Source organism: Ambystoma mexicanum, chromosome 1p, assembly GCF_040938575.1.
Source record: "Ambystoma mexicanum isolate Mex_15411 chromosome 1p, UKY_AmexF1_1, whole genome shotgun sequence".
NCBI classification, from domain to species: Eukaryota; Metazoa; Chordata; class Amphibia; order Caudata; family Ambystomatidae; genus Ambystoma; species Ambystoma mexicanum.
Genome location: NC_090921.1, coordinates 418946426 through 418963842, shown reverse-complemented (window position 1 = coordinate 418963842; position 17417 = coordinate 418946426). Strand labels below are relative to the sequence as shown.

The 17417-nt window shown below is 45.5% G+C and overlaps 1 protein-coding gene across 1 annotated transcript in view; it reads right to left on the bottom strand.

The window, feature by feature from the left end:
* INSR (insulin receptor) overlaps nucleotides 1-17417 on the bottom strand; it is a 1116918-nt gene that overhangs the window by 624034 nt on the left and 475467 nt on the right. Inside the window, exon 3 of the mRNA XM_069649227.1 lies at nucleotides 9285-9606. Within this exon, the coding sequence (XP_069505328.1) occupies nucleotides 9285-9606 (322 nt within the window). The remainder of the gene's footprint in view (nucleotides 1-9284; nucleotides 9607-17417) is intronic.

Genomic DNA, 17417 nt, shown 5'->3' with positions numbered 1-17417 from the left:
TCGTTCCTTGATGCTACTTGGAGGTCCCCTGACCTCTACTGGCAGCCCCAGGTAGATGGAATGCGGGCCTCTTGTGCTGTTCTGAGCTCAATGTTGCTCTCAAATCAGTTGAAGCCCCTTTACACCAAAGTACGCCAAACAAATGCAAATTCAAAGGAATGTATGACAAACATTTCTAAAGAGCAATCTCGCAGCACTGATCACCTTGAGAAACTAGCTGCAATGTAGCAACCACCTGTGTAAAAGCTTTACAAATTTTTGTTCGGTCACTCCAGGCACACAAACTTTGACCCCCAGTTTGACAAGTTTTGATCAAGGGATTTTAAACGTAACCCCTCAAAAATCAATATTTTGATAACTTTTATTAGACAAACTGAAAATAATTTGCTGAGATTATACACTGCATTCACTTTCGAAGTCCCATCATCCCATGGCAGCCACAGTCAAAGAAATAGCAGTCAAATAGAAATGAACATTCTGTTCCATACAAATAAACATTGCCAAAGCAACTGTTTCGGCTTTTGTGTAGGCATGGTGCCAGAATGGTAATATCTGGACATCAAATGTAAATTGACAGAAAAAGGTAGGAGCAGCTTGGCATATTATGCCCGTGACAGGCACACGTCTATATCCATACAAAAGCCGAAACAGCTGTCTTTGCCAATGCGTGTTTTTAACAGAACTTCAATACAAGGAACAGATGAGAGGACACACATTGTTTCTGAATTAAGTGGCTTAACACACACGTGGTTAAGACGTCTATTATGCAAGGAGCCCATTTACAGCTGGAGTTAAGCCATTAGCTATCAATAGACCACTTAGAAACTATACTTGTATGTCCTATACAGCACAACGTTTGATATTACTGAGTGATAGAGCTAGCTCAGAGAAGATTCCAGGATGGTATTCCTTGGGCAGGTAGTGGGTGGGAATGGTCATAGGTATTAGCATGGCCTTGGGCAATCAATGGGTGGTTAAGAAGCCTAACCGGAACAAGTTGTGTAACCCACATCAAACCCATCTCTCTCCCATCTGTAATTTAATGCAAAAGTTTCGATGAACAAGTTACTCACCAAACTGGTAACGTTCTTTCGACTGGATGTTCCTCCAACGTATTCCTCATCTATGACGTGTAATGTCCACAGCTGTGCTGCTTCGGAAATCTTTTCGGCAGAGGGCGCCCTTGCAGCGATGGCGTAGGGTTGAGGTCCCTCGAAGGCCTTCGTCAAGGGTGATGTCATCGGATGTTATAAGTAGCATGCACGGTGCCCGTAGCCTCAGTTCATGTTCCTCACCCCCCCCTCACGTGTAGCACACATGCCCAGAACACATCATCGACTGCACTTCGCCTTGCAGGACGGAAGCTGTAATGGCATGGGAAATTCTTAAGAGGGGTAGGCTGGGAGGGCGATGAGGAATCCGTTGGAGGATCATCCAGGCGAAAGAATGTTACCAGTTTGGTAAGTAACTTGTTCTTCAAATGGATTGTGTCCTCCAACGTATTCCTCATCTATGACAGACTCACAAGTAATCATGATTGGAGGAGGGAAAAGAATTTAGATATACCCAATCAAATGGCAGAGTAAAGCACTGCCATACCAAGTGCAACATCATGAGCATGGGAAGTATGTAGGGAGTAATGCTTTACAAACGTGTGTATGGAAGACCACATTGCAGCGTCAGATATTTTTCACTGGCACAACCCTCTGTAGGGCTGTCGAAGTAGCAATGCCCCTGGTGGAATGAGCCCGCAAACCCTCAGGAGGGCCCTTACCAGTCAACTGGTAGCATTCCGAAATAGTGAGGATAATCCACCTAGACCAGGTCTGCTTAGAAACAGTCTGTCCTAAAGGTTTCCAGTATACCACACAAAGGTGGTCATCCACTCTGATTTTGGCCATTCTAGAGAGATAAAAGCTCAAGGCTCTTCTAGGATCCGACCTATGGAGCCGTTCCTCTTCCTTAGGATGCGGAGGAGGATAGAAAGAGGGGAGTACCACCTTCTGACTCAAATGAAATTCTGACTCAAATGAAATTCGGACACTACCTTAGGTAGAAAGGACGGACATACTCTCAATACAACCCTGTCCTTGTGGAACAAAGTAAAGGGTGGCTTAGAAGAAAGTGCCTGCAACTTGTTCACTCTTCGAGCAGACGTAAATGCTACCAAGAAAACAGTCTTAAATGTCACCAATCTTAACAGACAAGAGTGCAAAGGTTAAAACGGAGCACCCATCAGAAATTTCAGAACCAAATTAAGGTCCCAGACCGGCACCTAAACCGGCTACAGCAGGAACACATTTGAGAGCCCTTTCAATAACGGAGTGATCAGTGGAATTTTAAAATAAGACCATTCTTCGGAAGAGCGCGTAAAGATGGCGAGAGCTGCCAGATGACCTTTAATGGTGCCCACCTGAAGACCCCTGTGGGCCAAAGAAAGCAATAAGGAGAGAACTTCCGGAATCGAACACTGAAAAGAAACAACATTCTTTCCTCTTTTTGCGCCAGTCGCAAAACTTATGGCAACAGCACATGGACTTTGTTGCTGGCCGCCTAGCCGAAAGCAACACCTCCACACATGTGATCCGGGAGGTCCCAATCCTTCTATCTTAACCTCTCAAAAACCATGCATGAAGGTGGAGAGTCTTCACCTCTGGATGGAGAACCCGAGCTGCCTCTTGCGAGAGCAAATACTCTTTGGGGCAGACGCATTGGAGGACAGATGGACATGTCTAGAAGGTCCGGGTACCACATTCTCCTGGCCCAATCCAGAGCAATGAGGATCATGCAGGTCCCGAACCATCGCAACCTCATGAGAACTTGAGGAATGACGGGGATCGGAGGAAACGCGCACAGTAGCGGGAAGAGCCACTCCACGATTAACGCATCACCTATAGCTCTTCTCGGAGGAAATTCCCTCGAGCAGTACCTTTCGCACTTCCGGTTGGCACCGGTCGCGAACAGGTACACCTGCGGGATACCCCAAAGGGCGAAGATCTCTTGAAGGACTTCCTGAGCTAGTTCCCACTAGTGGAAGACCGTGCTCTGCCTGCTCAGAGAGTCCGCAGCAATGTTCTCCTTTCCGCCAAGGTGGAGATTCCCTCGTGAATTGCCCAGAACCGGAGCTACATAACCACTGTGCAAAGAGGTAGTGACCCTACCCCACCTCTCTTGTTGAGGTAACGCATTGCCACCATGTTGTCCGTCATTATCAGGACATTTTCCCCCCGTACAGATGGCAGGAAAGCCTTCAGGGCCAGTCTGATGGCGCTCAGCTCCAAAAGATCGATTTGAAGTCTGGACTCCAATGGAGACCACTGACCTCTGATTGACAGATCCTTGGCATGAGTTCCCCACCCTTTAAGGGAAGCGTCCATCACTACCGTGACCTCCGGCCATGGCTGCCAAAAAGGCTCGCCTTTCATGAGATTTGTCTCGTCGGCTCACCACAGAAGCTCCTGCGAGACAGAGATCGGAACATGAAGGAGATCCGACATCCTGCCCGAAAACTGGGACCATTGAGCCCGTAGAGTCCAGTGAAGGGATCTCATTCTCAATCAGACCTCTGGCACCAGAAAAATGCACAATGCCATGAGGCCGAGCAACCTTAAAAATATTCAAAAGGCGGAAGACTCTGGGCTTGTTGAAATTTGGTGACCATCTGAAGAATGTGATGAGCCCGCACCTTGGGTGGCGAGCACATCGCCAAGGACAAGTCCAAAACCGCTCCTATGTACTGGAGCTGTTGGGAAGGTGTCATATGCAACTTTTTGAAGTTGAGGGAGAAGCCCAGCTTGTGAAGACAGTGGCAGGTGACGGCAAGATGATCCAAGGCTTGTTTAGGAGAACGCGCCCTGATCAGCCAATCGTCCAGGTAGACATAGATGTGAATCCCTGCTCTCCTGAGATGCGCTGCCGCCGCCACCACCACCATGAGCTTGGTGACGATCCTCGGGGCAGAGGTGAGCTTGAGATGGATTTGCACATGAAAATAAGCATCCTGCAGGTCCAATGACACCAACCAATCCTGAAGTTGGAGGGCCTGAAGGATCTGAGAAGGAGTGAACATCTTGAACTTGTCCTTCCTGAGGATCTTGTTCAAATGTCGTGCCTCGTCCTCCTTGTTAAATAAAAAATAAGGGGAATACCAACCCTTGTTCCCCTCCGCCACAGGCACTGGTTCTATAACGCCTTTCTCCAGCAGGTCTAAACTCTCCTGCACAAGAAGCTGATCCGGAACCTTCAAAAAGTGTTTCCCCCAGTGGATTGTCGCGAGGACGACAGAGAAAAGGGAGGCAGTAACCGTGGGCTGTTGTATCCAGAACCCACACATCTGAATTAATGGTTTGTCACTCTTTCAGATGCTGCGACAGTCTGCCCCCCACCAGTGAACAATGACTCAAGGCCTCAGAGGGATTTAGAAACAGCTACGGCAGTGCCTGATGGTAAAGAGGCAGCTGCCCGAGTGGCTTTGGCACCCCTACTTCGTCCACCATGAGGGAATTTACGTTGGCCCCTTTGACTGGCCATCCCTCTCGCCTTTCCAAATTAGGAGTAATAGCGAAAGGAACCACCCCTCCCATTGCTGTCCCCTAGGACAGAAAAGTCTGAGGTTGTCAAACAGCTGCGCCCAACGATTTGGCAGCTGCTTTGGAGGTCTGCAACTTCAAGGCTCTCGTCAGCCTTGTTGCCAAAAAGCTGAGACCCGTCAAAGGGCATGTTAAGAAGACGGGCCTGCACATCGGGTGCAAAACCGGACTTCCGCAACCACGCAAATCTGTGCATCACGAGCTCGTAGCTATGGACCTTGCGACACTATCCGAAGTGTGCAACCCAGACTGAAGGGATTCACACATGGCCTCTTTGCCATCCTGCACAATAGCTAGAAAGCCATCCCTCAGCTGCCAGCGAAATGCAATTCCACAGGGTGTGCGAAAATGTTGCTAACGCACAGGTGGAGTTGGCCAATTTCAGTGCCATACTCCCATCAGAAAATACCTTGCACGCCCATCTTTCCATGTGTTTATCGTCCCTATCAGGAGGGATGGTAGGCTACACTGCCTGCATCGAGATGGCCATAGCCGCCTGAACCACCAAACTCTTGGGAACGGGGTGAGTGGACAGGTAGCCGGGGTCACTACTGGATGAGCAGTATTTCTTTGAGAATGACTTGTTAACCGCGGAAATAGTCCCTGGGGCCTTCCAAGTAGCAGCTACCCTCTTTTGCAATGCCACATGAAATGGCAACACCGGGTCAGTGGACGGACCCTGATCCAAGATGTCGGTAAAATCCTCCAGATCAAATTGTACCAGAGGCCTGGACCAACCCAGGCACTCTACAACATTCAACATCAATCTCCGATAAGAAGAGTCGCCATGATCTCCAGGCTCTGACCTACCAAACTCCATCTCAGGAGAAGTGACAAGTCCACTGGCATCATGCAAGGACTGACGCAGATCCTCAATCCGACTTTCCTCGGAAATGAGAGAGTCCGGAACATTAGGAGTCCCATATGGAAGACCAAAAGGACCATCCTCCTCATCGGACCTTTATTCATCCTCCTAGATATTTGAGGGACTGAAAAACCTCCTTTCTGGGGAGAGGAGTACACCACTTATCAAGAACAGGCTTAACAGACTTAGAAGAAGCCTTCCTTAGAGGATCTATAGCCACAGGGGCTTCCACTGTAAAATCTGCCCTGAAGGCATAGATGGTGTCAACAACTCCGATGGTGTTGGCGTCGACAGAGGCTCCAACGGCTTCGAGGCCCTGACCGGGGGTAAAGACCCGACGGACACAGCGCCAATGGCATCGACACCTTCGATGACTTCACAGGCTTCGATGGTTTCGCTGGAGATGAAGACTGCAACCTGGAACGTGTCTGGTGATCCCCAAATGCCTTCCCCGAACAGGACCTCGATGGCTCCCGATGCTTAACGCGCCGGCTACTCGGGCCCAAGGGCGCATGACTATCCGGTGCAGACTGTTCCTTGCAGGCTTCAAACGAAGGCGCAGACGGAACGGTGCCCTGAGATTGGAAAATCTGCAACATTTGCTCCCGAAAAGACTACAATTCCTCAGGGGTTGAGGATTTAGTGGGGCAGGCCACCTTTTTCGGGTAGGTGTCATCCGACGAGGAAGGCGAATGGTGACGCCGCTTCCTGGACCACCTCAATGAAGAGGAAGAGTGGCGCGAACCACTCCGATAACTAGATCTTTTGGACTTCTTCGGATGAGGAGAGTCCCCTCCCGATTCGTCGGTCGACAGACCAGTAGACTTAGATTTACGGGGTTTGGAAACACGGCCTACCTTCAATTTCCCTTTATGCTCCCGCAAGGACTTGGCAGTCAACGACTGGCACTTCGAGCAGTCGTCCGTAGCGTGGTCCTCGTCCAGGCACCACAAGCAAATACTATGCAGGTCTGTGATGGACATCTTGTACCCGCAGTCCTGACACTTCTTGAAGCCAGATCGCGGAGTCGTGGTAGAAAAAGAAGCCATAATACTGAATGCAATAGGAAGCACGAGGAGCGCAGAGTTCTCGAAGCAAACACGTTTGCGGAAAAAACGGAACTGAGGCTAGGGGCACCGTGCATACGACTCATAACATCCGATGATGTCACCCTCGACGGAAGCCTTCGAAAGACATCGACCCGACGCAAGGGCCCCTCTGCCGAAAAAAATTCTGAAGCAGCATAGCTGTGTACATTACATGTCATAGATGAGGAATACATTGGAGGAAACAATCCATTCGAATTCAATCGGTCCAGGAAAGGGAAAGGGCAGAAGTGCATGCATGGAAGGCAGACACAAGATGGACAATACATCTGAAGCTAGGACCATGCAAGTTCAATGACAACAGTACTTGATGAAACCAATTACTTTTGGAGTTGCATTTAAACAACAGGCATGTTTAGAAAAACCAGAAATAATGACCCATAACTGACCACAATTCTGTAAGCTTACTAAATTATATTTATTATTGCAAAGGTTTTACACTACTGTTAAAATGGCGCACTGTACAAGATGATCTTAAAGTCTCATGGGCAAACAAGGCTGACAGACCCATGATTTCTCGTCTCCACCCTCTATGAAGTTGGAGTGAAGTTACATGCTGGTTTTGGGAACATGCTTATAGAGATTGTACTGGTTGGCATCCCCCTAAAGTGTGTGGGTTTACACTGCTTGGCCATCTACATAACCTAGTTTCATCTTCCTGTTGGCATCCTGTGGCCGTATGCATTTAAGATTCCAAGGGGTTGTGACCCACAGTTGTTAGTGAGACGTGACCCTGACAAGGTACACAAATAGGCTGGTTGCATTAAGGCCTTGTGTATGTAGTTTTCTTGATGGTCCTGGGTTCATATTTCCTTCCTTGCTTGGCATGTTCTCATTTCCCTCCTTGGGAGATAAGTTATCAGTTTGTCAAATAGGTTGGATATCGTTTTTAAGACAACCAACGTAGGTTTCAAGTACTGGGCTGTGGTTATAGGGAGCAGCCAGCTCGAGATGCATTTAGTATCATCATAATCAGCAGTGACCCTGTTTATTCTTCGATCCGTGGAAATACTCTTTAGGAAATAAATGTATTCTGTTTTCCTCCATGTGCCTACACACGTGAATCTTTCCAAATTCCATATTAGTCCTTGGAGATCATCTCATGTCTCATAACGGTATTGTACGTTTTGACCGTATCTAAACGGTCATACGTACAAAAAGGTCTAAAAATGCTACCACCGAAAGGTTCGAACACCAAAAGTTTGAACCTTTGATGGTAGCATTGCAGGTAATTTAAAAATAAAAACTCGGGGGAGATGGGGGGGCATGTCTGCGGGGTTGTCCCCCGCAACACCCCGCTCACTATACTGTGAGGTATAGTGAGCGGGGTGTTGCGCGGAACAACCCCGCAGCACACCCGTGGGAAAAAAAACAGGGGATGCGGGGGGTGTCGCCCACAACACCCCGCTCACTATACTTTACAGTATAGTGAGCGGGGTGTTGTGAAGGAAACCCCTGCAGCTGCCGTAAAAGAAAATGAAAAGAAAGAAAGGGACCCTGTGGCGCCGGTTCCTGATCATGAAAGTGAAAGCGAACAGGCTCTGCGGGGACTCAGCATGAAGAAAAGGGTAAGTGGGGTTTGTTTATGTTGGGGGGTGTGTCATGGGTGGGGGTGGAGGGTGTGTTGTGGGTGTGGGTGGGGGTGTGGGTATGTACGTGTGTTCTCATGAGAAAGGTGCAAACATTTGCTGGTTTGCACCTTTCTCATGCGAACTTTCAGGCCACGGGCAAATCAGCCGCAGTCGGATCACGTAGATCCCTCATAACATGCCCTCTACCATAACATTCCATTTTAGCCCACAAATCGGCCATAGCTTCGATATGTACACTTTGAAGGGTTTACATTTCAGCATTTGGAGAGATTTCAAAGTACTGAACAAGCCTAATCGAGAATGACCAATGCAGACACTACTAGCTTCAATTCCTCTCATGATATATTCAATTATTGTCAGTATAGTGAAGCAGAAGAGTACAAAACTGATGGCAGTTCCGAACACTGCTTTTAAGAATATAAATGTCCAGTCAAACCCCAGGTTAATTGGATTATTTCTATTACATTTTAAGTACATCATATTGATTGTGGTTCCCCTCAAATGTTATATAAAAGCTTGGGGGTGTCCACATATGATTCAGAGTCCAGCACCGTTTCTTATAACTTTTATATCAGATGGGTCAGATAGATAATATTATCAGAGTGCAGGTTTCAATGGGGAAATCCACGCTAGAGCATATCAGAACTGGAAATATAAATGACAAGAACTATAGATGTATTCAGATTTGTAAGAAAGGATCTAAACCAGACTAGGGCCTCTTTGTTCAGTCTCTCTAACTTAGACCAGTAAGCCAAGAGGATGGTACTATTGGTAGTTCTGAATATCCAGTAATAGCAGCAAACACAGGTTTCCAGCATCAGTGCAGATCAGGACCTCATCTCAGAGTTTAATGAGTGCCAATTCTGCCCCATGTGTAGGTCTAACCACTGACCAAACTGGAGAGCAGTTGATTGTTCTCGAAAAAGGTTTGGTTTCGTTAGTAGAGGCTTCACAAGCCCAATATGGAAGGCTGCTTCAGGAACCACACTGTCCCTCAGAGGTTTTTCATCGACATATAATGCCCTCTGCAAGTAGCCTAAGAAAATGTTCTTGCCAAGCCCTGGACACCAACCCACATAAATCCAACCATTCCCACTTCAATCAGGCATGCTTTCAGGCAACATGTGCTTACTTGGTAGAATTCATGATGTATCCAGATGGGCACTCAGGAAGGCACTCATTCTTGTGGATGACATACTGATGACAGTCAGGTTTCCGAAGGTTCTTGCACTTGTTGTGAAGTTCCTGGCAGAAGTTGAAAGTCACACATTGCCAGCCCTCAAACTTGTATGTGTTTGGGGGGCATGTCTCCATGCACAAGCCGTTATATTGGAAATTGCGACAGGCCACGCATTTTGTGGGGTCATTGGGTTCGTAGCAGTTCCCTAGACACTGGCTGTGGCAGCACTGACCATCTGGAGTACATCCTTGGGATTTGCAGCCAGCCCGACAAACTGTGAATAAGAGATAAATGTGATGAACAATCAACATGTGTCTGTGAAAATCGTAAAATAAAATTAGTCATGAGGTAAGTGTGCAGAAATAATGCTTGGAAAACTCCGTTCCACGAATACATAACAAGAAAACATAGTAAAATGTTTAATTTATGCAAAAAAATATACAAAATATACATTGCAGGCTAATTTAATCATTAACATTTATTCAGTGTACACCACAAATTATTTGTATTTCCAGGGATCTAATTAATAAGTGTTCCTTCACAACTCTGTAGAACTCATTTCATGTATTTGAAAGGGATGAAAGGTTGATCCATGGCCAGACTTGTTCTGTTGTGTTCAGGCGCAGCACACCGACCTATTTTACCCAAATAAAAAACGGGTCCATGCTTGTAGCTGTGACAATCTACCAAGCACAAACACTTTCGCCTTTGCCCTCTCTCTGTACAATCCCTCTACCATCAATTATTTCTTCCTTCAATGCATCTTGCCACTTCTATGCTGATAACTCCCAGATCTTTCTCTTTTCCAAAACTCGTAATTCTATTTTCACAAACTGTCTTCCTGCCATTAAGTCTTGGATGATTTCTAATTTTCTTCCTAACACTTAAAACTGCAGTACTCTTTCCCCAAGTTCGAGCCTCATTATTCTACTGCCTTCCCCGTCCCGGTTCTTTCCACCTTGCGTGCTGTCATTACCCACTGCATGCAATGTTGTGATTGTGTTTTTAAATGCATAATCTCTCTCGTTACATTGCTAACACTGCTTGCTTGTGCCATTTCAATCTCTACATTTGTAAGCTATACTTTTCTTCTTTTCATGCGGCTAAGCACCTAATATCTGCTTTCATTTTCTCCTAACTTGTTTATTATTCTGCACTTCCGATTAGTCTTCATGCCTATCAGTTAGCCCTTCCTTGTTCAAGCTATAACTCTGCTGTTAGTGGTCTCCCCTCTCATGACTTTCTACTACTCTAAAACATTTTGTGTCCTCTTCACATGGAATGTAGGTTTTGCCGCTTTGGCCATTTCATTATTTTGCACTTCTAGTCATGTAAAGCACTTTGGCGAAAGCACTTTATAAATTCAATAAAATACTAAGTACAAAATATGTGAAATTAAAAACATGCTATGGATTGATATTATGTGTTCTTGATTCTTTCTATGATTATGAAAAAGGTCATATGGCTAGTGTTCTATAAAGTTCTCTTAGGGAGATCGAGCCAAAATGCTCAACTTCATGGGCAATGTAAGTTTGATTTTCAACAGAATTCAAATGGTGCTAACCCAAAACGTGATAATAAAAACAGACTATTAATGCAATAAAAGATATCAGAACAATTCAATATTTGAGACATTTTCCAAAAAGAATTTAAGAAAATGTACTCCCCCTACCCCCTTAAATATTTATCTTTTTACTCGTTAACTTGGTCCTTTTGTATTTTCAAAATGAGAGTAAAGCAGCAATTCCTTATTGCACTGAAAGGTGATAAGTGTGGCATACTTGCCCATAATGAGAAACAGGTTTATTAAAAGTAAGTGTGCCAGGATAGATTTGACTGTCTCTGAAACTTTCCTTCCAGCTTTGGAACACTGTCCCTCCACTCGGGGGTCTTTCACATTGTCCTAGTCTCTGGGTAGTCACGCTTTGGGAACCTACTCATTCTAACAGAATACTGCCATCCCTTCTTACTTAAGTTGCACTCTGAGAATGCGCTCCTTTTTTTTAGATCGTAGCATTTTCTCTGGTGTTTTTTCTCTTGCTTCTGGTTACTTTGAGGGAGTGTACTCAGTTACACAAATTGCACTGTTCCGGTCTTTCCTGCTCTGTGCTAGCACTCTATTTCATCGACTACAGCCACGTAACACAGATTCTTATCTGGTTACCCTTTTATTGTTGTACTTCAGATCCCAAATACAATTCTACTTGGTTTCCTGCTCATGCATTGGTTACTCTACAGGATTTAACTCATAGAATACAATGAGTCAATGGATTTCCTCATCTTACCTTTAGAATGCTTGGGATTGCACCGTTTTCCAGCATGCAATATGTCCATTGGTTTCCTTCGATCACATTTGTTATCCACTCTATATGAATATGTCACATTGAAAGTGGCCCCTAGGGGTCCCTAACGTCTATGGAAACAAGGCGAGTCACCACACACGATAGATACGCCGGACACAAGGTTGTATTCCCAAAGCTAGGGTTTATTGTAAAACGAAAGTCTCAGTTGGCCAACTCGGTCTCACGCCCCGCAACGTCTATCTCTAGACCTCGAGGGACGCAAGAGAGTGAATTACGTACATAAGGCACATATATACAAAATGCATATCAAACAATCAGCTATGACATGTATAACACCCCCCTTTTATTGGGTTTCTTTGAACTTGGTGTGATGGACATCTCCGACAACTATGACACCTTCAAAAATCTATTCTAGTAACAATTTGCAATTTGTGAGTGCGGAGGCATATTTCAGTTGTTGAATAGAACACAGCGCTTCTGTTCTTGGAAGCGAGCTACATACGGGGGGGAAAGAGTTGCATTCCAAACCTTGCTATCTATTAGGTGCTATTCGTGTCCTGGGAGCCAACACGCTCTAGCGGGCTCAGCAAAGGGGGCCATAAGAAAAGCATAATTCAAGCCTTTAGCTGTATTATTCTAACATATTCTACCATATAACGAGACTGGCTGGCAGCTGCGAAATGATTAAATGCCCGCAGCTCTTCTTCAAGGCTACATTCGGGAGGGAGCCGGGCATTCTTCCTGGCGCTGCCTACGTTTGTGTTTCAACGAACTCTTGTTATCCTCACGGCCCTGCGGCCCTGTCCTTTTTACGTGCAGACAACAATGTTTTACAGTCGAGCAGTGTAAGCGGAAAATAAACTGCAAAGCAATAGTAACAGAAAGCAATGAGCAATGGTTAGAAAACAAAATGGCGATTCTTGTTCCATCAAAATGGCCGTTCAGTGGCAGACTCGAAAACCTATATTCTGTCATATCGTGCATGAGACGGTTGGCCCACGGTCACCAAAATACGTTTGCGGTCACACAGTAGAGGTATCCATTTTTCTAGACTGACAAACCCTCCTTTGGCCGTATGCCAAAAGTCTCATCTATATATTGAAACCTCCTCTAGTGATGATGAGTCTGAAGTACTTATGTCTGAATTTTGCATGCTATCGTAAACATCATCGTCTTCATCAATATCTATTGCCATCAACTCTTTTACTGTTCTCATCTCATTTGTGTCTTGGTCAGCTCGACCTTGAGGTTTTTTCTTTGTCATCATATGCATACATCCTTCCGTACATCCTTCAGTTACCTCAGCGCAAACTATTGGTAGGCAATGTATGCAACAAGAGCACGTTAGGAATATTCCAAACACCACTACTAATATCGAGATCAACTTCCATCCCCAAGAACGTAGTATTCCCCAAAACCAGGATCCTATTCCCCAGCTCCCTTCTCCAGTAGGGAGTTCAGAGCTTAGGACATGCATTTTCTTTATTGCTTCAAAGATCGTAGGGGAGTAGTCATCGACATAAATGCAACACGCTGATCCCACTATTTTGCAAATTCCTCCACGATCAACCAGGATCAACCATCGAGAGCCATTCTATTTTGCAGCGTCATTAACCCGTTTCCTCTTTCATCCAACGTCATGTTAAATAATATATCTGTTGTTGTGTTTATGGTATTTTTTAGGATTCTGGACAGGTGCCTTATATTATAGGAGTTTACTATCTGTCCTAAGAATGGAATGAATGATTTTGCTACATCAGTTGCTATTAAAACACCCTTGTCAGTCCTTTTGACTCTAGTTCTGGATAGTCTGGCCATGCCTGCTGTTTCTAAGAGGAATACTCCTGGGAACAGTAGACCTAGGTAACATGTACCTCCTCAATTTCTGGGCAACCAAGGATATGCTTTCTCTCCACATATAAAATAAACTGGATCACCTACATATACTGGTTCTATTTCCCATTTTAATACCACTGTATTCATGCATCCAGTATATCTTCCGACTGAAAAAGAGCCTTTCTTTTTTAGACAAAAAGGGGCAGTTCTTGGGCGATAATTCACCGTGTAAGATGGGGGGATTGCGTCTTTGTCCCCTTCTGTTCTTACACCAAACGTCATTACAGATATCTTTTCTGGTGGGGACAATCTATCTCGTCTATTTTGTCGCGTTATCTTTTGTGTACTTTTCCTCGTGGGCTCTGGCGCTATTACTTGTGCTTTATGGAAAATAGAACAACCCACAGGCTTCATTATTAGCTCCTCAAACTCATTCATGTTGGTTCTGTCTAATTGACCCGTACTACTCTCATTCCATTTCCCATAAAACATTGCACCTAAAGATGCACTACATGCAGAACTTAATGGTAATGGCTGTACATACCACCCTATTCCTTTCCCAGCATGCTGTGGTAAATGGGCACATACCCAGCAATTTGTTTTCTTCAAAATTGCATGTGTCATGTTCATGATCAATAGCAAGGTATTATTCCCAAAACCTTCCCTGTGTCTTTCTTCCATTGGGGGCAGGGTATAGGTAATCACCTGAACCAGGCTTTCAGTAGTGGATATATTAATTATTGGTAAAAACATTTCTAATGGGTGTATCGCTTCCACATACCATAATATTAGGGCTGTCGATATTGGTGCTACCACACTCATAAAGCACATTATTATTGTCAGTGCCAGCATACAATTCGTTTTTCTTAAGTTCACAGTCTTTATAATTGACTCATTCTCAGCAGTGGTGGTGCAGGAGGAGGCTGGCACCGGTCCTGGCATGTTTCTCATCGTCCTCCTTCTTCCTTATTACAGTTAGTCGTGGATATCTCTCTTCGTTGCGCTTGCCCTGGTGTCAATAAGTTCAACGGAATTGTCACAGTTCAGTTCTTCCTGTCCTTATTAGCCTGGATTTGTTTATTCGTTTTTAGGCAAGATCACTTGTCCTTTCTCATACTGCTCAGAGGACCTTTGATCAGTTATCTTATTGCCTCAGTACCATGTGCGCCCAACTTGTCCACTCTGGTTCCTGACACATGTACTTTTATGATCGCACCGAGGAGCCGCGAGTCTTGAATTGTCCGACTTGCACAATTCTCACGCTTCTCTCCTCTACACCTCTAGTTCCTTTTCCGTCCATGAGCTGAACCACAGGTTGACAAACATCAAAAAAGAACTGCGTCACTTTGTCTTTCGAGGCCGCAAGTTGTATCGCCTTACTCCTGGTATCATGTGATCCGTGAACAGTGCCGGTGCACTTCCAGATTCAGGCTCAAAGTCAGCCTGTGGCGCTACTGCAGGTGCTGGTGTGCGCCACGCCAATGATGCAGATCCATTCTTTGGCGTGTTGGCAAGTGCTGGTGGGCGCCAAAGGGGTACACAATTTGTTTCTGCTGGTATTTGCAAGGCAGATTTCGTGTCGGTCAGCAGTGATGTCAATTCTGTTGGGCAACGTTGGGGCACTCTTTGCCCTTCCCCCTCTTTGGCAATCGTCTCAGGCTTTGTTTCGAGTTTCACTTCTCGTTTTGGCAGATTTGGTGGCTGCTTACTGGCAACAGTTTCTTTTGTTTCTGGGACCGCTGTCTCTTTCCGGTCATCAGTGTCAGGCAAGTCTTTCAGTGCAGTTGGAATCTTCTTGGCATGGGTGGCATGGATCCACGACTTCCTTCCATCCACCCGTATTGCCATCTGCATCGCCAAGAGTACTTGATAGGGCCCGCGCCAACTGGGTGCTAACAATGACTTTCTTTGAAAAAATGTTAGCAGCACCCAGTCGCCTGGCTCCAGCGCGTGCCCCGGACCGGTGTATCTCACTGGTAATGCCTCCTGCACCTGCTGATGAATCAAACGCAATTTCTGCATTAAAAGGCCACAATAAGTACTAAGCACAGGATGTTCTACCTCACTAAGTCGTTTTGGCTGTGGTGCGCACCATACATTTGCCGGCCTCCCCATTACGTTCTCGTACGGGGAGAGCCCAGTTTTAGCCTGTACAGACGTACGCATGCATAATAGTGCTATTGGTAATGCATCCACCAACTCAACTTGCTTCCCGCACAAATCTTGCTAATCTTTGATTTAAGAATCCCGTTGTGCCTCTCCACAAGACTGGCAGAACTCGGATGCCTTGAACTTTGGAATCTCTTATCAATCTGAAGACCAGCACATATCTGTAATACCACTGCGCCCACAAAATGTGGTCCATTATCGGACCATAGGACACGGGGCAAGCCAAATCTGGAAAAGCATTCCTTAAGCATTACTTTTGCCGTGCTCATTGCTGTGCAGTCCTTCAAGGGATATGCCTCCACCCACTTACTGAATGCACAGATCACCACCAAGATGTACTTTAAGTTTTGGCATCTCCCCATCTCTATGAAATCAAAATGGATCACCTCAAATGGCATAGAGGGCGGGCCAAAACTGCCTGTTGGAGTCACTGTTCCCTTTCCTACATTGTGTTGCAAACACGTGATACAGTTCTGCACCAACCTCTGCATTCTTTTTTGTTTACATTCTGTCATACTGTAGAAAGGTGCTGTATTATCTTTTTCGCACAGATGTGAGTAGGGCTGTGGGCCATTGTGACCATTGCAGTCACATACGAATTTGGCAACATCCAGTTTCTATTTCCCTTGTCCACCCAACATCCCTCCAGATCCAACTCAGCAGATCCCTCAGCCCACCCCTGTATTTCATCGGCCGTAGCTTCGGCCTGCATTTCTTTGACAGTGGCAACTCCATTTTCTATCATACAGGGTACTTCCTCTGTCTGAACCCTCATCATTTTGGTATTTAAATCAGTGGCAGTTTGTTTCGCAATTCTGTCTGCAAACGTGTTTCCCTCTCCTACTTTGCATGTTACTTTTTTATGTGCCTCGCATTTCACTATTGCTAGGCGCTTTGGAAACGTGAGTGCAGACAGCAATCGTACAATCAAAGGGCCATGTTGAATTTTGGCGCCATGTGATGTCAAAAACCCTCTCTCAGCCCAGAGACGACCAAAGTTATGAACCACTCCAAAAGCATACCATCAGTATATATATTCACATTCAAATTTTCAGAAATCTCGCAGGCTCTGGTTAATGCTATTATCTCTGCGGCTTGTGCAGAGTTGTAGGGGATTCTTTTGCTTTTTACAATGCTCTCTAGGGTAGTGATCGCATATGCGGCAGTTGTCGTGCCATCTGGTAATTTAAAACATTAGCCGTCACAAAATAACTCTCCATCTGTCTCTTTCTGTGGGGTATCACTTAAATCAACACTCCCCTTGGTTTCTTCCTCAGTGACCATTAAGCAATCGTGGGGGGGTGATTCATCCTTCCCAATTTCTTTTATGGTTGGTGGCCTTAATTCTGCAGGATTCAAAGCACTACACCTCATAATTTGGATATGGGGCGCAAACAAGATAATCTCATATCTTGTCAATCTAGCAGAGGTGAGGTGCTGCGTCTGTGTCCTATTTAATAGAACGTCTATGGCATGTGACACCATCAAAATTAAGTGCGCCCCAATACCATCCCTTCTCTTTGTTTGACTGACGCAGCAGCCGCCGTGACAGATCGCAAACATTGTGCACGCGCTACAGGGTCCAGCGCAGAAGAAAAATAGCCGCATGGCCTATTTCTTCCACCTTGTTCCTGTGTCAAAACCGCCAATGCACATCCTTCACTTTCACACACAAATAGTCTAAACATTTTCTCATAATTCGGCGTACCCAAAACTGGAGCCGAGCATAATGCAGTTTTCAATCCATCAAATGCTTTCTGACATTCCTCATCCCACT